General features: G+C 34.4%; 1 protein-coding gene across 1 annotated transcript in view; it reads right to left on the reverse strand.

Annotated features, from left to right (window-relative positions):
• The window catches only part of tnksa (tankyrase, TRF1-interacting ankyrin-related ADP-ribose polymerase a), a 136,419-nt gene that overhangs the window by 14,583 nt on the left and 95,357 nt on the right, over positions 1-26,479 (reverse strand). Inside the window, exons 7-11 of the mRNA XM_056446934.1 lie at positions 25,907-26,179; positions 16,653-16,762; positions 11,788-11,976; positions 7,376-7,613; positions 5,640-5,722 (exon numbers count right to left, since the gene is read on the reverse strand). Of these exons, the coding sequence (XP_056302909.1) occupies positions 5,640-5,722; positions 7,376-7,613; positions 11,788-11,976; positions 16,653-16,762; positions 25,907-26,179 (893 nt within the window). The remainder of the gene's footprint in view (positions 1-5,639; positions 5,723-7,375; positions 7,614-11,787; positions 11,977-16,652; positions 16,763-25,906; positions 26,180-26,479) is intronic.

Raw genomic sequence — 26,479 nt, forward strand, 5'->3', positions numbered from 1 at the left:
AGCAGGAAAGATTCCATTTATTTCTCCTTTTCTTTTTCTCTCTCTCTGTACTCTTATGAGGATTTTTTTCAGTTTGTTCTTAAGCTCAATAGGAACTAAAGCAGATTTACTAAAGAGATAACCTTTAAAACCAGACTAGTCGATTTGGTTGGTAAATTAAGCCCAGTATTAAAGAGGATAGTTTAACTATTGCTATAATTCTGTGAGAACAGTGAAATCCATGTCTCCAGTTTAAAGATAATGACTCAGAGGATCGATACTGCTGCGTTCAACTTTCAGAACCAATGAAATTCAGAATAAAAGCAACCCACCCGTTGAACATTAAAAAACACAATCTTTTAATTTAGCAGAAAAATACTATAACAAGTGCTTAGAATAAATGCACAAATCAAAATTTTTATGGAACCAAACTAAACAACTAGGTGTTAAAAATGTATTTGAACAGGTATAAGTGTTGTGTCTTTCTTTTTAACGCTCATAATAAACACAAATTCTTTATCTTAATAGTGAAGGTGCAATTCATGGTGATATTCAAATTTGACTTCTAAAATATTGGTAAAACCCGCATTATTTGTCAGTGTTAAGGTTATTGCACACTGAATCAGAATTTTTCGTCCGTAATTTTCGCACTTCAAAAAATAAATTCGACCTTGCGTTTTATCAATTCTATTGACACACTGACTCCGAAACTTTTGTGCGTCATAAAAAAATTCTAACCGAGTTCGATTCCATTTTTTGCATCCGAAAAGTGCTTTGCAAGGCATTTTGACAGTTCACAGCCACTATACAAGCGAAAGGCAAAATACAAAATGCCGTCACTTGAGCCACAGATAACTTTATGACAAACACAGTGCATAAGACAGAACATGGCGGACAGTTGAAAACTCATATGCTGGATTAGATGACTGGTACACTCTTCACCTGCTGCTATTTGGGGTGTGTGTGTGTCCATACATTTGATGCATTGCCTATAGACATTATAATAAAATGACACCTCAAAGTCCCCTTCAGTTCATTGCTCCGATATGTCAACACAGCCACCTATTATAATGTCAATTGTACTGCCAGTGTCTGTTCAGAATTTGTTTACATACATAATATGTGAAGTATGACAAGCAATGTATCAGAACTCCACTGATTTTCTGAAATAAACTTTGCATTTCACGATAATCCAGCGCAGCACTTTGATAAGGAGGAGAACTCTCCTTCTTTATGCAGTATTGGACAAATACAATATGTAGCATATTCCTCTTTATTTTTCTAGGAGAAAGCGAGAAGTGGAGAAGCGAGGAGAACGAAGTATCACAGCTTGAATTGACTCTGAAATGTTTTGTGTTTGTTTCCGAATGGATAAATTAATACTCATCAGTGTGCAAAGTTTGTGTACGTGAGAAATTAATATGATGACTATTATTATTATTATTATTATTATTAAACATATGGTATTATTACATTTAATATATATATATATATATATATATATATATATATATATATATATATATATATATATATATATATATAATTTAAGATTTTTCAGTTTGTTTCCTTCTGTTTTTAACAACTGAGTAAAATTGTTGACATAAAATAATAAACGAATTTAATTTCAAGTTTAATTTAAGCACTTTTAAGGGCCTATGTTTGTTTATAAGTACTTTCCAGGTCTTGAATCCATGTGAATTTTAAGTACTTTCAAGAAGGGTGGGAACCCTGATAATAAATGGATTATTACTAATTACTGTTGCGACGATGAGACAATCAATCACTTACAGATCCACAAATAGCAAACAACACCCCCCCCCCCCCAATCATTCAATCAATTCTAAATAACCAAAATCAAGCCCTGAACAACATTTTTAGTGTTCGATAAGTGATTTTGACTAAACATTCAACACAATGACATTTCCATGCCATTCCAACACAATTTTGAATTAGTTTGTTTACCTCCAAATGTCGTAGCAGCTAAAGAACAACAAGAAAGCGAAAACACTTTCATTAAAAATCTAAAGTACACATTAAGAATTAACCAACTGCCCTCACTAATCAAATTGTCAGCCATTGGCTTGATTAACCACCATAACCCTTCACGATGGACGTCCAGTGTTCTCCAGCGCCTAGTCTGCAGCTCTGCACTAAAAATTTGGCCAAAGGAGAAATGGTCGTGCCCTACAGAGCCTGGTTTCTCTCAAGGTTTTTTCCTTCAAGCCGTCAATTGGTAAAGTTTGTTCCTTGCCACTGGCTTGCTTGGTTCAGCCACACTGAACTGAACTTCAACTCTAAAAAACTGACACATTTTCAATTTACTAAAATAGAACGTCTATGTTAAGCTGCTTTGACTCAATCTACATTGTAAAAGCGCTATAGAAATAAACATGAATTGAATTTAATAACCCATCTCTACTAAAAAGTAAAGTGGAAATGCATCAGACATGCACCAGACACCTAAGGGAGACAAATACTCCCATTCGGTCCTCCTGACGGCACCAGCAAAGTGAGGAGACAGCTCTAAACTGCTGGGAGGCTTAAACCAGACGCATCTAATGGCGACACTGCTGCGTGCATGAGATCTGTGAGCGCGTCCTCAATCTCATTTGCACTCAGTCTTTCAGCGCGTCTCGGAAAAAAAAAGTGTTGCCTCTTCATGCTCCATCTCCCGTGGGCACAGCGAAGCAGAATAAGATGGAGAGCGAGCAGAAGAGTGACTCACCGCGAGACAGATGAATGCGTCTTACTAAAGCCACAATCACAAGCCATTTCAGCCCTTCACATCAAGCGCTCTTCCCAGCTGGTGGCCGCCAAAGACCATTTCTGTTCATCTATGTGCAAATGAGTGGCGGGTCTGGCGCAGCGTGCCAATCGGGTCCCACGACTCAAGTCAAAGCTGAGCGGAAGAAAAGCTGGAACAACTCGGCTCAATGTGAAGGAGAGACACTGCTGTAATAATGAAAAAGGGGCAGAGGTCAGCTCCATCACCTATGATCTCTCTCTCACCTTTAAAGATTGAGAGACTGTGGAGGGATTTAAAAAAAAATCACCTGAATATGTCCTGGTACTAGGGCTGCACAATATATCATTTGAGCATTGATATCGCAATGTGTGTTTCCACAATAGTCACATCACAAAATGAGATCATTTATAAAAAAATCAAAGATAAAGATATTATTAAATTGAAATCCTGTATGCAATGATGAGCATGTTATGTTTATGTTTGATTTCAATACCTGAATACTGTTAGACTCTCCAGAAAAGCTTAAAGCACTGTTTATTTCACTTTTGTTGTGCTCTGTTGCATTTATATATGCTTGCAATTTATTATAATTTATGCAAACGCACTATATAGAAAAAGATTTGATCATCCCAATCTATCTAAGGCTACGTTCACACTGCAGCCAAATGTGGCCCGAATCTGATTCTTTCCCCCTCGTGTGACTCAGATGATGACAGTGTGAACAGCCCAAACCGCATGGAATCTGATCTTTTCAGGTCAGATCTGTGCCACTTTCATATGTAGTCTTAAATCAGACACAGATCTGATGTTTTGCAATGCGACAGCAGTGTGAACGGTTATGTCGGATTTCATGTGACTTTTACAAAATCTTTGAGTGACATGTGTCATTATTCTGTGCTGCAAACATCATCTGCTACTCGGCAGCATAGTACAATGGCACACATGGTGATTACCACAGAAAGTTGGTTGTTCATGTTGAAAAATATTTTTGAAGGCAAAACTGGTGCTTAACTAATCTGGTGAACAATTGGGACACGGGTTGATGGCGAAGCTGAAGAGCGTCGTGGGTGTTGTGGATAGGGGATCCGTGTGAAAAGGAGGGGGAACTTTCTCTCCGAGAGAAAAAAAGGCAGGTGCTCGAGCACCCAAACCCCCCTTCTGTACGTGTCTGCTGTTTATAACGAAGTAAACTTAAATAATTCTGCAAACGGAGATAAACCAACTCCGCCTTCACAGTTCAGTCTGCGGCTGCTCATTAACCCTTGATGAGTTCACTACACCGGTGGTCAGAGCGCCACGCACCGTGGTTGTCATAAATCTCAAATGATCAGTGTTTTTAATCACAAGAGACCTATTTTAGGTCTCAAATGCTGAAATACACATTAGTAGTAGCAGAACAAACTATATGGAATATACACATTTCGGTAGACTAATAGGCTCTATGCACAGCTAGAGTTTTAAAGCCAACAATAAATTCCGGTGAAAGCTTAATCTGACTATTTTCAATTTCACAAGGTTGTTTTTACAGCATCGATGTTGTAATGTAATTACAATACATTCAGTTACATAGACTTAAGCATTCATTAGTTGTTCAAGCGTAAACCAAGATGAAAGTCTGTTGTAACCACTAGTGCAGTCAGTAGTAACAGGCCATTTTCAAACTATATTGAAAATACTAGGGTAAAATGAACTCATAGTTTATTTTAAGTCATAGTTTAAAGATATGGCAGGGGGAAATAGAATTTAATGCAGTGCTTCTTCTGAGACCCACTTCATATCGTATAACTAACAGGCAGTGAAGATCGCTGATTTTTAAAGAAATCAGATCTTAAACAAGACAATTTTGTAATGGAAAGACCCTTGGGCTGCATGGCTGAAAATGTAAAGTCTGTTTGCACATAGCCCATTACCTCAGACGAACACAGAAAACCCAAACACTGCAGCGCTTTTTACATTTCTCCAAAAATAAAACTTGTATCAGAGTTGCAGCAATGTTTGAGAATTGACAGGTCTGCGGTGATAAAAAGGTTGGGGACCACTGCTGTAGAAAATCAAAAAATATATATTGCTTAAGGGGGCTAAAAATATTTTCCTGTTTTTTTTTTAATTAAAAACTGCTTTTATTCTAACAAATAAGAAAAAATATAAAACAAATAAATCTTTCTCCAGAAGAAAAAGTATTATAGGAACTACTGTGAAATATTTTGTGCACTGTTAATCATCATTTGGGAAATATTTGACAATAAATAAATAAATAAATAAATAAATAAATAAATAAATAAATAAGTACATTTAAAGAAAAATCACAAGAGGGCTAATAATTTTGACTTCAACTGTATTAAAAAATGGATCCATTTGAATTCCAATTTCTAGATAACTAAAATGAAGCCCTGCCCAACATCAAATTTCACTTGAATTAGCATCACAATATAGATAATACGTCAACTTCCCTGCCATTCTAACAAAATTTCCCAACAGGTTTTTAGCATAGAATCTTTGCCGCAGCTAAAGAACAGCAAGAAAGGAGCTGAGAAGAAATGCTGGAGGAGCAACAAAGAGTCCTGAGCTCAGTGTGAAGGAGCAGCATGACTGTATTAATCAAAAGAAGGGGGCGCAGAGGTCAGTCCATCACCCGGGATCTCTCTCACACCTATAAAGATTGAGAGATGCTAGTAATCTCTCAGCATCCAGCAGAGGAGGAGTCGGGTAGAAATGATGAAGAGAGAGAGAGTATATTGAAAGGAGATAATTACGAGGCCGCAGATGTCATCGCATTTACATAACTCTGACGAGAAGGACCTGGAGTTCTGTTCAGGAAACAACGGCGGGACAGCTGGCAATTTAATGTGTGGAGTGGGGCTGATGAGATTGAGATGAGTGAAATTGATTTGATCCACTGACGTGACCTTACCTGTTCCCGCTCAAAAATATCCCGCAAATGCTCCAAGCCCAAGCTCTTCAGGAACTGGCTGATGTTCATATCCAGAATTGTAACTGGAGAGGAAGAAAAAATATAGCAATTATTATTAACCTACATTTAGGACTGCAACGATCAAATGCATTGTATTACTCTGTTGACTTTTTTTTTTTTTTTTTTTTATTAATGGGATAACACCCCCCCCCCCCATTTTTTTTAAACCCGCAATATTATATTCAATATCATGTACTGTTTTCTACAGTTATTTTAGTATTGAGTTGTAAAAATTGTCGTTTTTATTTCAAAATCATTTTATTTAGTTCATTTTAAAATGTTCTTTTAGATTTTCATTTAGATAAAATTTAGATAAGTCTTTAGATAAGATCTTTTAGATTTAAATAGGTTTTAGCTCTTTTGTTGTACTTTTTATACTTTTAATAGTTGGTGTTTAAAAAAATATATTTCAGTTGTATTTAAATGGAATTTGGATTTTCTATTTTCATTGTTATTTAAAGTTTTAGTTCTTTTGTTGTGTTTTTGCAATTTTCATCAGCTGTATTTATTCTATTTTTATTGCATTTTAGCTTTCAAAATATATTTCCATATTTGGTATGATATTTATATAAAATACTTTTTTATTTAAATGAAATTGTATTTTTTTCGTATATCATTTTAATATACATTTACAATAACAAAATATTTTTAATACTTGGTATTTTAAAAAGGTTTTAATTTAGTTGTAATTATTTAAATGGTATTTAGATTTCCTATTTTCATTTTTATTTAAAGTTTTAGTTCTTTTGTTGTGTTTTTGCAAATTTCATCAATTGTATTTATTATATTTTTATTGCATTTTAGCTTTTAAAATATATGTCTATATTTGGAATTACATTTATATTCTATAATTTTTTTATGTTTTTATTTAATTTTATTTTTTATAAATAATCTTTAATATATATAATTAAAATAAAAAGTATTTTTAATGGTTGCAGTTTAAAAAAAAATAATTCAATTTAGTTGTTTTTATTTACATGGTTTTTAGATTTCCTATATTAATTTTTATTTAAAACTGATTGTGCAATTATCATCAGTTATATTTAATATATTTTTATTACTTATTATTTTTAAAAGTGTCTATATTTATATTATAGATTGCTTTATATTTTAATTAAATTGTTTAATAATTTAAGAATATTTTTAATATACATTTAAAATAACGAAATATTTTTAATGATTGTAATTTTAAAAAAGATTTAATTTAGTTAAATGGTTTTTAGATTTTGAATTTTCTTTTTTTAAGTAAAAAAATATTTTTAAATATTGTAATTAAATTGTAATTCTTCATAAATATTTTTATATGTATTTAAAAATAATAAATTGTAGTTTTAGTAAACTATAAAAACCTGCTGTCTTCCAAAAATGTTGCAAATTATAGAGAAAAAAGCTAATACATCAAAATAAACTAAGTTCATCGTCTGTATTCTCTAATCTAAACTGCACAAAAAACACATATAAAAACAACAACATTTGGAAACTAAAGTATAAATTTCACCATATTAAATTATCTTATTATCACTCTTAAATGATCTCTTTTAAATTATCTTATTATCATTATAATATAATCACTTATAAACAACTGTTAAATACACTTTGTTGTTATTAACGTTATCAAATGAAACACTATTGCAAAAGGTTACCAAGTTCTTTAAGTGACATCACAATCAACTCACTTTCTCCCTCCTTCCTCTCAGTTCCTGTGGCCCCATCAGCAGGGCCTGAGGCTCCAGAAACAGCTAGCTCAGTCAGAGGGCCGGCCAGATTGTCTATGCTGCTGGCGGCGGACAGGCATGAAGGCGTAGATCCCGGTGAGATGACAGAGGCACTGACCACCGTCGCCTGGGGTTTGAAACAACTAGGCAGCGCTTCAGGGGGCATCGCATCAATCAACAGCGCCCGGATATCATCAGCCTTGAGATCACAGCAAATCAACACCACCTTCTATCAGAAATCCATGTGTGATCAGTTGCAAATATTATTCATGTTACATAAGCGATTGGATAAATTAGATGGTAAGTTGAACACAGTGCTATATTGGCTCCTAGAAAAGGACAATAAAAGCTGAGAACAGCTGTGTCATTAGCACCTGGCATGAGAGCGGCCACAGGAGCCCAATTACTAAAGGTTACGGCAGATTTACCATTGCTTCGCACAAGCACCAACACATGGGACGGGGATTTAAACGCCTCAGCTTATGTGTTTAGAAGATAAATGTCCCAATTTCTCTGGACAGTCTCGGCCACCTGAACCATATGAGACCTTACAGCAGGAACAAATAAATAGTCTTGCAGAGCATCAAACTTTTGTAGAAGACGGAATAACTTTGAGATTTTGCAAGTCATTTGAACAAACACTGATGTTTTATGGACAGTTGAAGTTAAAATTATTAGCCCTAATGTAATTTCTTTTCTTTTTTAAATATTTCCCAAATTATGTTTAACAGAGCAAAGAATTTTATACAGTATTTCCTATAATATTTTTTTCTTCTGGAGAAAGTCTTATTTGATTTAATTACGGCTAGAATAAAATTAGTTTTTAATTTTTAAAAACCATTTTAAGTCAATATTTTTAGCTTTTTTTTTTCTCTCAATCGCCAACAGAACAAACCACTGTCATAAAATGATTTGCCTAATTACCATACCGTGCCTAACTAGCCTAGTAAGGTATTTTAAGTGTACTTTAAGCTGAATACTAGTAGCTTGAAAAACATCTAATAAAATATTACGTGCTGTCATCATGGTAAATCAGTCATTAGAAATTAGTTATTAAAACTATTGTTTAAAACAGGCATTGGGGAAAAAATATACAGAGGGCTAATACCTCAAGGGGGTTAATAACTGACTTCAACTGTACATATTAACTGATGACTGGTTTTTGAATTATTAAAAATAATGTACACCTGAGATGGTAATGCAGCTATAACATGAAGCAGAGTGTTGGTTCATTTTTAAAAACTCAATGGACCAGTGTCAATTATATCACTTTTACTAGAGTTATGCCTGTTTCACACCGCAAGTGCAAGCAGTGCATAAGCAGCACATGCGCAGCGCGTATGGAGAGCAGAAGCAGCGGGCAGGCATTTGCCTTTCACACTGACTGCGTCTGCAGCGCGCAGCTCATCGGCAGCTGCTGAAAGATCTATTTCTGTCTATTCTATCTAGTTACCTATCTATATAAATACACTTTTTTTTAAACTTTTCATCTGCACTGTAGGCCTATAGTTATAATGATATTTATGAAATACAGTTATTATGACATTTATACAATATCAAACTAGTGTGCAACTTACTAAGCAAAACTAATACTAAAATAATTGTACATTTGGTTTTGTAGTTCGGGCCCAAAAAAATATTTGTTGCTGTTTTTAATCGATTAAGTTCATTTGATTAAATATATAAAAACCAGTGGATATTATTGATGCATTTATTGGGTAAAATTTCTGCTGTCTACTGTCATTCAATATTTTTTGGTCATTATCAATGAACTGTCACTTTAATTGAGCGTGAGCAGCGCTATCGTGGCACTGCTGCTTCAGCGACGCTGACGCGCTGCATCTGCTTCGAAAAATAAACATGCTCTGCTCACGCATGTGGTTTGAAACAGGCTAAAGCGACTGGGATTCATTCCCTAAACAAGCGTATGGTTTTGCATGAAACGTGGGTATGTACGTTTTCACGAATAAATCATGATTCATCAAAAACCTTTGTACTAAAATTTATTGTAAATGTATGAAAACAATTCAAAAAAGCGTACACCACATGTGTGCAACATGCTTATAAGGATGTATAAAGGACCCTACCCTAAAAAAAACAAATACAATTTTCTTGAATTGTAATTTACACACTGTAAAAAAAGGTTGTGTGCCACACAATTGATCTGTGTTGGGACAACATGAAGGAATTAAGTTAACGTAATCGTTTTTACAAATTTAAGTGGATTGAACAGAAACCAATTAATTTGTCCCAAAAAATACACAATAATTGTGTTGTTACAGCTAATTTTAAATAAGCAGTTCAAACAAACAACAAACGCTATTTTTTTTAAATGCTGGGTGGGTGAAAAGTAACTGGACATTAAAAACTGATAATCAGTGGTGTAAATTAACTAATTACAAATACTCAAATTACTGTAATTGAGTAGTTTTTCTCAGGAATTGTAATTTACTAAGTAGTTTTAAAAATGTGTACTTTTACTTTCACTTGAGTACATTTTTAGTGCAGTATCGGTACTTTTATTCCATTACTTTCCTTTAACCTGCAGTCACTACTTTATTTAGATCTTGTGGGGATTAATATGGGGATTAAAAGTCAGTTCTGTGATTCCTGTCCAATCACATCGCATCATACTGAACTACCTCAAGACACGGGCGCTTTATAATTGCAGCAAACTGTTTGGAAGTGTTAAAAGTCGATGTCCAAAATCTTTACACTCATTGACCCAGAGACTGTTTGGATGCATGTTCGTGACGAGAAAATGACGTATGTTTACTGTATGATCAGCAAAATGGCCTTAAACACCCAGCAGGCACAAGACGTCCACATGGTGTCAGATTGACGTAGTTCCCCAGCGTTGTGGGGACGTTGCATTTGGTTTGGAAATGAAAATCGGGTTGATGTCAGAACTCAACATCAGGCCAACGTCAATGTCCAACGTCCAACCTAAAATCAACCAAATATTAACGTCTAATGATGTTACAGCTAGACGTTGTGTGGACGTTACCCCTATGATATCTATCAGATGCTAGATTTTATTTAATTTAGTAAATTCAGTAATTCGAGTTAATTTTTTTAAATAAATGTCAGTATTTGACATCAATATGGTGTTGGTTTAAGATGTTGCCCTGATGATGGATTTTGGTCACGTTCTAACAACCTAAAATTGACCAAATATCAACGTCATTTGATGTCATTATTGAACGTCAGACGCTGGCTAGACATTAAATTTTAGTCACCTGACATCGAGACCAAAATCTAACCTAATATTAACGTCTTATGACATAGTGTGCCTGCTGGGCAATAACTAAATGCACTACAGAATGTTATGTTTACACACACATGCACAAATTATATGTAAATGCATCTGCCTTTAACAGCGTAATACTCACTACTCATTACTCTCGAGTACATTTCAAAGGTCTACTTTTTACTCATACTTTGAGTAATATTTGCAACAGATACTTTCACTTTACTTGCACTACATTTTTAGGCAAGTAATGGTGCTTTTACTTGAGTATGAATTTTCTGTACTCTTTCCACCACTACTGGTAATACAGTTTAATTAGGGGTCCATAATGGGTTTGCTCATTTAAAAGACTTTGAATTCACTAATAGACGAATGAGTTTATGAACAAGCTCAAGTGCGTACACACGAATTAGGTGAATTAGGTGGAAATTTTTCAAGAAAGCTCTAATGTACATATATACATACGTAAAATGTATACAATTATTAGTGAATAAGACCCACTGTTCAATACATTTGTCATCTGTTTAGATTTGTTGTTTGGCTATTGTATGTTGTAAAATAATTAGAAAATAAAAAAAATAATATTAATTTGGTATAGTGATACAGACCTGTAGGGCTGCATGTCCACCAAAGTGTTTTTGTGCAGCAGAAACATGAGCACTGTTCTAAAAATGCTCAGCTGTAAGCACTTTGCAGTGCGGCACTTTTTTCGGTCAGTTGCTATGAGGCAAAGTATCCCTGCTGTTCTGTTACAAGTTGAAAGTCTGATTATATGTTTACAGTTGCATAGTATTGTCCGGCCCCTCTTCCACTGTAATTGGATGCTGCAGCATTTTTGTGCTCAGTGCTGACCATAAAAGGCCCATGCAAAAAATGCAGCGTTACCATTGACAACAATAGAAAACAAATGCTCAGCTTGAAAAAAAAAATGCTTGGGTGGACACGCAGCCTAATGAAGTCAAAACATGATGCCTGGAACTGCTATAGCTCAGCGTTGATCAAACAAATATATTTCACAGTTCAGATGTCAGACCAATCAGAATCTATCAGAATCAACAACCAATCAGAATCTAGCATTTTGCCGCTATATTGTGTATGCATTTGTGTGGTGTCTGTGCATTACCGTGGCCAAGTCAAGTGGTGTCTGGCCCTCCTGGTTTTTCATGGTAGGGTCAGCCCCGTGGGCCAGCAGCAGAGCACAGAGCTGTGTGCGGCCCTTCTGTGCAGCCTCATGGAGGGGTGTGAAGGCCCATTTATCAGTGGCATTTACACAGGTGTTATACTTGATCAACAGGGCTGCGATATCCACATGCTGAAAGAGAAGACAGAGGCTTGTTAGAAAAACTCTTACAATTTTTAAAAGGATAGTTCAGCTAAAAAAACTTCTGCAAATCTTGACTTCCATACACAGAATCAAACAACCTGAGAAAGAGTAAAGGACTATGATGACTAAATGATGATTTATTTTTGCTGCTTCGTTGTACAATTTTGTAAATAAAATCTACAGATTTATGTGAAATGATTTTAAGAATATAGAAGCTGAAAATTTTTATTTTTATTATTTCCCAATTCCCAATTTTGGTAACACTTAATAATCAGTTACCAACTTTCGTAACTGCTTAATATCTGTTGATACTGCTCCTTCAACAGACATTTAACTGACTATAAGAAACTTTGCAAGTACATGTCAACTAACCCTAAGCCCAACCTAATAGTCTACTTATAATCTAATGAGAATGAGTTGGCATGTAGATGCAATGTAACTTAAATTCAACAAACAGACCATCAAAATAAAGTGTGACCCCAATTTTTATAAGGTTTACGAAGGAAATCCATTTTTAACCACTTGTTTAGTAAAAAAGCTACAGTACCTCTCTCATATAACACACCCATAATAAAGTTAAATTTTATTCTGCATAAATAATCCAAACATTTGCATATTACTGCATAATATTAATGATAATATGAATTGCTTGATTGATAATGACATTATTAATATTAATTATAAAAACTGAATATACACACATTTACACAAAAATCCAGAAACCCGCATATTTCTGTGGGCGCAGATTCTGTGTGGACCTGATAATGGCAAAAGGGTTCATAATCATATTCAACGTAATGTAAAATTACACCAGAAACTGTGAGCTTTCTAGTTTTTTCACAGAAATCTAGTGCACGATCAAGAATATTTTTGATGTTTGTATTTTGAACTAAAACTTTAAATTAGCTTTTATTTTAAAATGACCAATCAAAAAAATTACATGTTTTGCCATTTCATTCATTCATGCATGCATCTACCCACTTTTAGTTTTATTTAGTTTGATATTTTAGAACTTATTTGTATTACTTGTGAAAAAAGTGGTGTTGCAAAACACTAGTATTGATGATAATAGTTATATTAAAAAACTAAAATATCTTTATAAATATGCAGTATAATGTACAGACGATAACCATATTTAATTAAAAATACACAATCAAGTTAATTCTCTTATACGGTAAAGATAATATGAATATTTACACTGATGTTTCACCTATTTTATAGCTCTTTTATCTTTATCTCAAATTAATTTCTATATGTTAATTACATTTATTTAACAATAACAACATTAAGGGTGACACCATGAGAATAACCAATTGGCATCTTTTGCAGTTTTGGCTAGGCTATCCCTTTAAACGCCATATGAGAACTGTTTTAACTTGCAATGGAGTTCGCAGGACAAAACAAACTTGATATTTGGCCAACTGTTAGTATTGATGCGCGGTGTGTGTCTGAGCTGTCCTGAACCGGCCTCCCATCAGCAGCAGTGGTGACTGTATGAAACTGCGATCAGCTGGCGGTGTTTGTCGAACACTGTCAGTCTCTACACAAACAGGCCGTATATGAACAGAGGGAGGCGCACTCAAGGTCAGCCAGCATCGGCCGGCCGCCAGCTCTTCTCCAGCCAATCAGCAAGGTCCGGGCAACCTGCCACTACACCTCCTAGCCAATGAGAATCTCACAACTGCAGTCACAGAGGTCCTGTTTCTTGGATGGCAACAGAGCGTACGGGAGTGCAGTTGAGGGCCAGAGTCTGGCTAGTTCTGATCCAGCATGTTTATGTAACTGCAATCTGCTCCCTTCCATCTGCATGCTCTAATCACATCCCCATAGACCTCAAGAGGGCAGATGCTGATAAATACCTCCAGCCAGCATCACCTGATATGGGTTTTCCCTGAATATGATTTCCAGAAAGAGTAAAATCCTGTATTAGAATTGTTCTGTGCTGAGTGGGATTAAAAGGTCAGTTCACCTCTGAATTATAGCTCTGCTTTTATTTACTCAACCTTGTGTGTTGCTACAAACCCAGCAGAAATTAAATCATTTTTGGAAGACAAATGACGACATTTTAAATTAAAAGTGAGAGATATCTATCCATCCAATAAAAGTCTAATCACACAAATTTGCTTTAAGATGTTACAAATATTAGAAAATAAATCCATTTGAATCCATATACAAGTCTTTAAACGAGACACAATGCCTTTACAATATGAACAGATTTAATTTTGGCCTTTTCCTCATACACATTAAATAAATAAATAAAAATTATATATATATATATATATATATATATATATATATATATATATATATATATATATATATATATATATATATAATTTTATTTATATTATTTTATAATTGTTAATGGTTTTATAAACTATAATGACTTTAAAGAGTCCGATATACAGAAAAAATTAACTTATAACATGACTGATATGGCATGAAGGTGAGTAAATGATGACGTTTTCAGTTAAACTAAAAGGGATACATCATGCTTACTTTGCACAAATACATATTAATCTTTAGCACCTATAGAGAAGTACTGCATCCATCTGTTGAATCATCTTCTTAAAATTATTTATTTTTTGAATACTTTTAAGACAAAAGTATGAGTCTCTAAATATATATTTTTTACAATTTCTAATAGAGATCATTTACTCTTCATCTTTCTGGTTAAACAGCCACTTTCATGTAATTTAACAGAAGCTGATGAATTGATATGTTGCAAATCCAGCAGCTTTAATCTCCACTGCAGTGCATGGGGCTGCAGAACCTCATGTCATAAACCAGACATGTTGTCATGGAAAATATAGTGACATTTTCTAAATAAATCATGAAGGGGAACAGCTGAAGTATTTAAAAATTGCATGTTAGGGCGTACTCTCACTAGGCATAGCTGCCTTGAACCGTGCCAAAGCGCGGTTGTCCTCCCTCCTATCTCTTTTGACGGCCTGCCCTCACACTACATTCTTTACTCTCCGAACCGGAGCATGCTTACGTCATTGACGATGCGACTGTTCAGTTTAAAAATGAAGAGAAGCGCTCTCGCTCAGCACAGTGAAGATTTCATTAGTTATATCGCTTTAGTCATTTGGGATGCAGGGACACGCAGTCATATATTTTGCGGAACAGATAAACAACTTTTTACGGTCATAAATTATCAAGAAAATCCTTGTGGTGCACATATAAGGAGGTTTGCTGAAAGTGCAGCTGACATGCAGTGAGAGGTTTGCGTCTTTAATGAACTGACAGTTCGCGTTCATTAAAAGTAAGAATGAAAAATAAATTCATATGTAATCACACTACAAGCGTACCGTGTCAAAGCCTAACCGTACCGCTCTTTGGCATATCTTTTCCAACTGGGCCAGGACCAGCCAACTGTGCCGCACCTAGGCTTGATTCAGAGCACTTACACTTGTCAAACAAACTGGGAAACACGACTGGGCACAGTTCGGATAGCATAGTCTGAGTTAGCGTTATAACAACACTGGAATTGAAATCTAATCGGTACTGATATTTTAAAACGTCTATTTCCCACTGCTGTGAAGCACGTTCTTAAACAGCGCTAAAAATGCCATTGAGTTCACATGCTCAACAGAAATGACTGTGATTGGCCGTGAAGGTCATCAGTTACTGAACTCACCGCTGTTTATTGAGTGTAATCACAGATACAGAGGCACTGGAGCTTTTTAAAGCCGCGATTCATCAACGGATCGCTTGTTTATCAGCTTACAGACAAACCAGCTGATCGACGTGACTTTGAAATGCTTCAGTATCTGTGGATACACGCAGTTAACAGTGGTGAGTTCGGTGAACCGATGGCGAATCACAGTAATTTCTGTTGAGCATGTGAACACAACGACAAATCAGCGCTGTTTAAGAAAATGCTCCATAGCACTTAAATGTTCATGGGAAATGGACGTTTTTAAAATTTCAGTACCAAATGGCATCAAAATCCAGTATTGTGACAACCCTAGTGTGAGTGCACCCTTAAAGGGTTACATTTTCAGAGAGAAGCACCCATCCTCCTCTGTAAGCCAAAGTCAGACTCAAAAAAAAAAAATTGTGCAACTACTTACTAACAGAAGGTACAATTTTTGGAAACAAATAAAGTCTGTGTTTCGCCCAAATCATTTTTGAAACTTGACCCAATGCTTGAGCATGAGTGTCCAACTCTTTAACAAAGTACTATATAACTCTGAATGCATGAAAGAGCATTAAACCACCCCTTTTAAGTCTTGTCTGCTCACAAATGGCATCTCTGCTTCTGGTGTGGAAATGCAACTGAAACCATCTAAAATAATCATGAGCCGCAGCGATGCATTAAAAGTGCATAAGCCAAGCTTCTGTGGGCAGACCAAACACAGATGTCCAAACACTTTTTTGCATACAGCCACACATTGATTTCCACAGTAGCAGAAAATGCTGTATCAAAGCACATTAGGGATCAGGTAAAGGTTTGCATTTGTTTGGTGTAGATAAAAAAAAATACATGGATTATTCAGCATCTACATCTGTTTGTTTGTATCTGAAGCACCAGAGCACGGTTTTCTCCGAGACCTGACACAGCACTGGAGGCATGACACGTGTCTCCTTAACAGATGTCTCAATGAATTCATAATCACACTGAAACACTCCTCTTTTTAATCAGCAATTGCACTCACCCCGTATGAGGCTGCGTTGTGAAGGGGAATAAGGCCACCTTTGTCCTGTGCGTTGACGTCCGCTCCATGCTCAAGTAAATACTCTGCTACCTCCAGATTGTTATAGCCAGCTGTAGAGAAAAAGAACGCAGAGAAATGTAAATCCGTCTGCCTATAAACCATCTGTTATCAAAGACAAGTCAGCAATCCATAGCACATGCACACGTTTGAAACGTTGAAAGCTAAAAAGAGCTAAAAACACCTTTCTGCTGCAGCAAATCACGAATCATAAAGTAACACCACTGAGTAGGCCATTTAATAATCTCCATAAATTACGAAGTAGTAAACAAGCAAGCACTATTGAGAATCATTACAAATCTGAACACCGTGACATCTAATTTACATGAGGTTAAGGATCACATTCACAACAAAAACTGCATCAAATCTAGAACTGAATCCAAACTCCAAACTGGGGTATAAACCACTTAAATCATTTGTAGTCTGTCAGATTTGCTAAACACCACTGGATGTGGAACGAGCATGAAATTTCAATAAATTTTAAACAAATAATTAGGAAGTGCATTAGGGCTGCACAATATATCGTAGCAGCATCGATGTTTGGAGGTGTAACAAATATTAATTGTATTTAAATATTTATAAAGAATTTATACGATTTATGAAAAAAAATAAAAATAAAAGTTTATCTTATTTCTAGTGCAAATATCTACATTTCAAAGCGAAAACTAGATTATTTTACTTACCCCATTGGCAGATAAATAAGCTTGATTTAATGAAAAAACTCTTAATTTGGACATATTTCTGCTAAAGATGAAAACAAAACAATATTTTTACTTGATCTAAAAATTTTTTACATACTTGGGACTAGAAATGAGATAAAGAAAGAACTGTTAGGATTCCCCAGAAAACCATCAAATAGAGCTATTCAAATCTGAAACTATATTCATATCGCAATATTTATTGCAGAAAAATTTTATATTGCAATATATGATTTTTCCAATATCATGCAGCCTTAAAGTGCATCATATCCTGTTTGGCAATTAAACAAAACAACTGTGAGAATAAAAAGCTTAAAATGCAACTAGTTTTCTACAGATTCCAGAGGCAAGAATAGTACAGAAACTCTAACTGGAAGAACAATTTGTTCCACTGGTTCACAGCGGTTATCAAGTAGTAAATGAAACTGTAAATGCAACTTTCAGCAGAGTTGTGTTGCTATTGTTAACTAAACCACCAACTAAATTTAGTTAATTTAAAAGAAGTTAAATTAAATAAAAAATTTTATGAAAAGGCTATAATTATATGTACATTTGAAATGTTGGCATTAAACTAAAGCCTCATTGACACTCCCAGCAACTTTGCAGCTGCCTTTCACCCTGGGAGGCGATTGGAGTCTCTAGTAGTGACCATTCACACCTTGAGATGGCTTATGTAACGTTTATTAATGAGATTTACTGACTGCAAATGAGTTTTCATGCTGCTGAAAATAAACATTGTGGAAGGAAAATATAAAACATAAATGTAATCAGTACATAAAACCTTTATTACCAATATGAATAAGAATAAAACCTGTTCTTTGTCATTTCAGCTACTGAAAAAATATTTTTTTTTTCAAAATTGTTGCAAACAATTTATATGGGTCGAATTTAAAGAATTTAACTTAATTTGTTTGTTTAAATTCAGCCCAAATAAATTGTTTACAACCACTTAAAAATATTGTAAATCCAAGAAATCATCTTTATATAATTTGTTTAGTGTATTTGCGGCAAATGTGGGTCTGTGTAAGTCTACAGCACGAAGAATACAACCAGCTGCTACAGGAGCAGAGAGATGATCACGTGAACTCTACTGATGCTTGTTTTGGGTGTCGCTTGGGAAAGCCACTCTTCATTTGCATAAAGTTAAAGAATTCTCAACTTTGTAGCATCGCTTGGTAGTTGTTGCTCGTGTACAGTAGCTGGAGATCGCTAACTCTCCACTGAATGGTCATATGCCGTTTTGTGGCTGAGTGTCACTGATAGGGTAAATGGGGCTTAACATAACTAAAGTACTAAAATGATCAAATCCTTGAATAAAATTAAAGCCAAACATACATAAAGTAAACAAAATTATTCAAACACACAAAGTTACTAAAAGGGAAAATAATCTAATGCTAAACGAAGATTATTTTAAAAATCTAATACATTTAAAACTAATAAAAATGGCAAAGGCACATAACCAAAAATACAAATACCAAAAATAAAAACGAATGGAAACTAAAATATTAAATTAAATCTAATAATTTAGTAAACTATAAAAGTCCAATTCATTTTAAGGATTTTCCTAATTTATTTTATTTAAAATTATAATATAATATGTTATAATTAATATAATATTTAATTAATATTATTATTTTGCTCTTAAAAATGCTTACATTTAAAATGTTATACATATACATATTAACCTATTTGTTATTTTTGTTTATGATTTGCTTTTGTAGTACATTTACAATGTAACCAGGGCTTGACACTAACTTTTTTGATTGGCTAGTAGTTGTCCAACATTACTAGCCACTCGTCATTTTCACTAGCCACAATTTTGTTGTTGGGAAAATATATCTTATATGCATAAAATTTGACTTTGGTATGCTAAAATTACTTGATTTAATTTTGTGTCACGCCTACAAGCCTCCTCATTTATTTGACTTTTTTGTGTTGTGTAAGACCTTGGCTCAATGACCGTGAGCAAATAGGTTGTGGTTTCAGTGTTACAGTGAAAAATTAAGTGTTAAATTAATTTTTATTTCACCTGACTGTTCAGGGCTCAACACTGAGAATTTACCAAATATTTTTCAAGTCACACCCAAAAAAAAAAATCATTCTTAGCCCAAAATAACTGTAAGCAAAAGAAAGCAGGTGAAAAACATTCCATGTGTGATAATGAAAGGATGATCATGTGACAGGTTCACCTTTCGCACCAGAGAACCGATCGCACCAGTTACATTTCCAGGCACGGATGCCTCACGCAAGGAACGGTTTCTTTTTGAAACTTTTAAACACTCGCGCGCATCACATCCCCTGAAATCAGCCTTGCCACTGAAGCCCTCGTCAGTGCGTCAGAATCGCCTATGTCTCACCATGTGCAAAACCATCCTATCATTCGGGATTCACCTGCTTTGTTTAGCTCACGCGAGCACAGTTATTATTGTCCTTTCTTATGCTGGCCTCTCATTGGGCAATCCATATTGTTGAACTCTTCTTTTTAAGGAAACTACAATTTAAAGATGATCTTCAACCAGCCAAAGTGGCAAGTGGGAGTGACTGTCTAACCAGCTACTGCTGAAATCTACCCATATTTGACGAGTTGGCGAATATTATACTCAAGCCCTGAATATAACTCACGGTACATTCTTTGTAAAACTTGCCTCTGATTACATCTCTGAAAGCACATTGTACATTCATCCTGATAACATTAAATAAACATGTCATAAAATGTACACAGGTCCTAAAATGTACAAATAAAGCCAAACTAGAAATAAATGTATATACTAATTTTAAAAAAAGAAACAAATTAAAATATAAAACAATTCAAGCTGACTCAATAAATCAAAAGTTGATTCAATTAATAAATACTTCAACAATACATACAGAATTTAATCCCGATCCCTGCTCAAACTTTCAGCCAATTCATTAACGTTTCCCAAATTCAGTTTGTTTCTCTTGAGCTTATTTCAGTGGCCTCAGCATCGGTCTACTGGAATCCCATCAACCAGAAAACCTCATCCATTCCAATCTTCCAAACTCAATTCAGCACAGTTAATTAAAAGCTCTTTAGCCAGCAATACTGAATATGCACATCTCCTCCTGATCACAATTCCATTTATTACTCAGCGCAAGTTAAATGGAAGTGTGTTTTTCATTTCGTTGTGCTCCAGCTGAGCTAAAAGACACTCAAGCTGGCATGTCGACCTTTGACACCCAACAAGCCGCCGCTGAACTTTACCCAAACCAATCGGATGCTGCTATTTTCAAGACATACTTCAGACATACAGCACTGCCTACAGGAGCGTCACTAATTAAAGGCCTCAACGTTACAGGCTCATCGTTAGACCTCTAATAATGCACGAACCCCAGCTTTGAGAAGCTCACTAATGAGAACACGCTCTCTGTCTCATCAAATGCTGCTTCTCCAGGATCTACAAGCACTTTGAGTCTTGTTTCTCCTCTTACACTTTATGAGCGGTGTCATCTGCATCTGTCTGACTACACTTGCTCTTCTTTAGTTATACGTTCAGTTTTACTCTCATTAACACAGCGATGAACATTAGATCACGGTGAAGAAAAACGCTGTGCTGTGGATGCGGTGTTAGAATGTTGTTAAGTGTCTGCAGTTTTTCAAAAATGAGAGAAAGCGTAGGCTGAATCAGCAAAATATTAATGAGTGAAAAACATGGTGAGTTTTTCTTGAAGGAGACAATTACTGTGCATTATACAGTTGTTTATTTGAATAAATAACAACTAATCAAACATAAATATAAAATCTTTTTAAAGTAACTAAAATGCTTAATATAATTACATATAATTTAAATATTTGCAGTAAAAATAAAATAAAATAAAATAAAATAAAATAAAGCAAAATAAAATAAAATAAAATAAAATAAAATAAAATAAAATAAAATAAAATAAAATAAAATAAAATAAAATAAAATAAAATAAAATAAAATACCATTTAGTTTACACATGACTGTTTTTTTCCTTTTTAAAATAGCCAATTTCCAGAAAAAATAAACACAAAATATAAATAGGCTGGGTAAAATATTCCATGTTGTCAGTCAGACTTTAAATATTGGGGAAAAATATGAATATAGAGCAATGGGGGGAAATTACTTTTACAAAATTTTTTGATTACAATTTTTACATTTATGATTTGGAGCAGGGGTCAGGAACTTTTAAGGAAAGAGCCATTTCATTTTTTTTTTTGGCAAATGCATTTTTTTAAAGAGCTAATAAGAGAACAATAAAAAGGGAATTGCAATTGTGTTTTCAATTGGAAACTTATTTGTAGTGACAATTATTTTTTAAACTGTAAATTATTTTTGAAGGGAAACAGCTAGACAGCCACATATTTTTGGTCAAAGAGCCTATTGCCCATTACTGATTTAGAGTTGTGTGTTTGAGGAAATATGCTTTTTGTTAATTTTGATGACATTTTTTTTGCAATTTAAAATAAAAATGTCTTTTAGGGCCTTTTTTTCTACAAAATAAAATCATCGTGCAAGTTAGCTTTACGTAATCTAATACATACAAACGCAAATTTCATAAAACAATTAAATGTCAAGCAAGAAAAACATGTGCAAAGCAAACATTTGGATTAATGTAATTTAAAGTAGTTGTCTAGCAAAACTGTATGAGCATTTGTACAGGATATTTTCAAAAAGCTTCTGTATATTTGCAGTTTTGCTTTAAATAAATCAATTCATACTTGATTTATTTAAAAAAAAGATTTTAAACATTTACTTATTTTTCTGTTCTGTTTACTATTAAGGATTAAAATGAATTTATGTAGATTGACTGGAATTAAAATATATGTTATTGTTTTTTTGCAGCACCAGAAGGCTATTTTACCTATTTAGTTATTTTTAAACTAAATTATAATGTATTCATCTGCTTGTTTTCCCCCACAAACTCACTAGTTTGACTTACTATATGGCGAAATGTAACAAGTCATTTTTAAGCAGCCTTTAGGTGAGAGTTCAACCAAAAATGAAAGTTCTGTCATCATTTACTCATCCTTCATCAGTTTCTTTCTTCTGTTGAACACAAAATTATATATTTTGAAGACTATTGCAAACCAGTAGCCATCAACTTTTTTGTTTCTAACATTTATCAAAATTTGTCATTTGTGATCAAACAGAAAAAAGAAAATTTAAATTTGTGCGTGACAAATGCAAGTTAAGAAATTTTTTGGTGAACTAGCCTTTAAAATGGAATATTTCAGCTAAGATAAGCTAATATAAAATAAATTAATAATAAATATATATATATATATATATATATATTTTTTTTTTTAAATTATGCAATAAATAAATAAATAAATACTATTAAATTTTTTAAATAATCAAATAAAATAAAACATTGAATAAAATAACAGAAAAAATAAAGTAAAATAAAATAAAGATTAATTAAAAATCGAAATAAATAAATAAATCAATCAATCATCAGGATTCTTAACCCAGAGATCTGTAATGTCAGTCAGAATCGATGTTTGCCTCTAATGACAGACAGCAGACATGCAGCATAATTTTCATGTTGGGGTCACGTTTACCTCAGCCCACAGGAGCTATCAAATGTGCGATCTGGAGTAAAATCATGCGTTTGTCTCTCTGCCTGATGGTTAAGGCCTTCATACACCTGCTGCTGGCCTGCTCCAGCAAGATAAGTGGACTGACCAGAGCGCTCCGTCCATCTGTTCAGTGACATCAGCTGATCTGTGCTGTCCTACACGCAGCACGAGTCCTGCTCTGAGTCACTGGCACGGCTGTGCTGTTGTGCAAATGATGATCCTGGAGCAAGGCTTTATTGCTCTCAATCTGTTTAACACACTCAGCCTACCAGAGAAGGTTTTCTGACTGTACAAGAGACTCACGATTGTTTGCAAGACCATTGGTATTATTTTTTTCATTAAATGTATTGGCACTGGAGATTTTGCAATGCATTTGAAAGAAGCAATTCTGCTCACCAAGGCTGTTTGTTTGATTAGAAAAACAGTAAAACATTAGTGTTATAAAATATTTTCAACGTACATTCAAATCCATTCTTTCATTACAAGAAAGCTCACAATAGCTCATAATAGCATTGTGTGTGTGTGTGTGTGTGTGTGTGTGTGTGTGTGTGTGTGTGTGTGTGTGTGTGTGTGTGTGTGTGTGTGTGTGTGTAAAAATCCTTATAAAAACTGTAAGAATAAATAAATAAAAAAAATCTAGCTGTAATTGCATATTACTATTATAAAATGCATTATTGTTACATCAGTGTTGGGGAAAGTTACTTTTGAAAGTAGTGCACTACAATATTGAGTTACTCACCAAAAAAGTAACTAATTGTGTTACTTAGTGATTTTTTATGGAAAGTAATGTGTTAAATTACGTTTGAGTTACTTTTCCTTGGCTAAGGGTTGATCTCTTTCAGAAGTCTTTTTCACCTCTTTTATAGATAAGCTCTGCATTTATCAAACACCTATAGAACCTACACCTTCATTTCTTCAAAAACGTAGGATGAAATTGTATTTGGAGATCTTTCTGAGCCCAGAGCTATACATGCTGTATATACAGAATAATGACAGCATGTATAGTAATGTGTTACTTTTGTATGTTTTGTGTTATTTGTAAATTCACTGTCCATTGAGATAAAGACTGCAATAAAGCTTAAGAGTACTAACATGAAGTAATTTATTAAGGCAAAGACAGATTTTAAACCTTTAAAATGTTTAATAGCATAATGAACAGTACGACGATCAAAACATCCCCAAATCAAAATAAATCTTTGAGCTTTATAATTAAATAAACTACCTCACGCTGCCTTAACAAATGTGTAAATCATTTCCCAAAAGAGAAAAAACTTACTATATTACAAAACGTAGTCGCTTCTACAGTAGACAGTGGCCTCCTCAACAATAGAAGCAATAACCTTTTTTTAGTTTAGTCGAATTAATTATTTTACCTGGAGAACGTGAACTGATGTCAATCATTTGTTGTTTAGCTGGAGGTGAAGAGTGGGTGTATTGCTTTGCATTCAGTTTTTTTTTCAATGTTGTGTTTCTTGCAGAAAGATTTTTAAAGATTTTTAAAGATTTTTACTTGCACATAATCTACACTTAACAACAATCAACTTCTTTTCTTCGATGAGTTCAAAATAACAAGAATCCATTGCAAAAATGTAAGTCTCCAGCCTGTGCCATTGTTTCTGTTTTAGACTGTCTAGTGATGACGAGCGAATGAATCGTTTGTTTTTAACCAGATCTTTTAAATGAACCGATCGAACGAGTTGTCAAGAAATGGTTTGCGTCTTCAGTACTGACATACCGGATACCCCCTCTGGCTCTAAATAAACCAATACTCTGGGTTATTCAGTTACTAGAACAGTAGACCGACTCATCTGCTTTGAAAAAAGAGAACAGATGCTGATGTTGATGAGTGCGAACCGACTGTCTGTTCCGTTGTAGCACGCTCTCTCATTGAGTGTGTGATTCAATTGGACTAAGGTCATTTTATTCAGCAATATATTTTCTAAAAGCCAATTAAGCAAGGTAAAAAGTAACTTATTTTTAAAAGTAATGCGTTGCTTTACTCGTTACTTTGGAAAAGTAATACTATTACATAACGCACGTTACTTACAAGGCATAACCCCCAACACTGGTTACAATATTATATTACATTATTATTACTATACGTGTGTGTTTGTGTTTACGTACTATACGTGTGTGTCTGATTATTTACATACAGACAATTTTATAGACATACATGTTACAAAAACATTATGAAACTGTATATTATTATATATTATTTTAACATGGATTACTATTCATTTTTTCTTATTAGTAGTAGTGGTAATATTCGTTTTATTATTAATATTATTATTGCAACGTTGTACTAATAAATACTAACATTATTTAATAATAAAAGATTTATTTTAACCACTACTAAATAAGTAAGTTACATTGATTTCCCCCCACAATTCTTGTAAATGTTACAGACTACAAAAGCCACCAAATACATTGCTGTCAAACTTTTCATTGCATTTTTATGGGTGTCTTCTAAAGAGTCAAGATCAAGCTTTGACGTGACACTTCACATTCTGAAACATTTTCTCAAGCACAAGAACACTCCTGAATAAGATCATGAGGGAGAACTGGCATAAAGAGATTACTCTGAATAAGACTTTATCGAGGACATGAGCCATACGAGGAACATTGTTGTGCATGTAAATGTAGGTGACGGCACGAACAGTGTGCAAGTCAGATTTAATATTTGGCAAGGCAGCCTTTGAATCCCCTCCAGGAAGCCAAGCTTACACTGAGCTCAAAAAGGGATGAGAGCCAAGATTTAATTCAACATGTCCCCCTTTTTCTTTCCTTCTGGGTTTCCTTTGCCTGCTCTCTAGGGGTGGGATGAAATCTCACACACGGCTTCAATGCTTTTGCAGAGACTCAATTCTCCGGATGGTGCTACAGCTTGATTTTTCCGTTTGAAAGAGAGAAGCGGTGAGATGATGATTTTTCATTACCTGCCAGGTGCAGTGGAGTGGAGTTGCGTCCCTGTGTGTCTCTGCAGTTGATGTTCTCCAGGCTGCAGAGCTTCTGGACTCGGGCCAGGCAGCCTTTTTTGGCGGCGTCCAGAAGTGCTGCATCGCCTCTGAGCAAGTCCTGGATATCTGTGTCTCCCTCCTTCACCATATCCAATGGAGTGTTCCCATCCCGATTCTTCTTGGTGGGGTCTGCTCCATGCTGAAAGAGATAAGCATTTTGAGCAAAGATATACAGAGAGGCACAAAGGCTGACTTGTACAAAAAAAGAAAGAGCTTTATGTAAGATAAGTCCTTTTCACTTATACTTGTTCAGATGTACTTGATCACCGTTCAGACATTCAATTTACAGTGTATGTGTGTCTGTATATATGGGATGTTCTACCAGAAATGCACTTTATCTGTCCCTGATATAAAAACAAAGTCAATGATTAAAAAGTATTTAATGCCAAAAATATCTAAAATGGACTGATGGTTGATTTCTGTGAGTTGATCTGTAAAGGAATATGTCATTCATTTGGTTCTCGGATTTTTTTCTTTATTAAAAACACTTTA

Source organism: Danio aesculapii, chromosome 21 (genome assembly GCF_903798145.1).
Source record: "Danio aesculapii chromosome 21, fDanAes4.1, whole genome shotgun sequence".
Taxonomy (NCBI): Eukaryota; Metazoa; Chordata; class Actinopteri; order Cypriniformes; family Danionidae; genus Danio; species Danio aesculapii.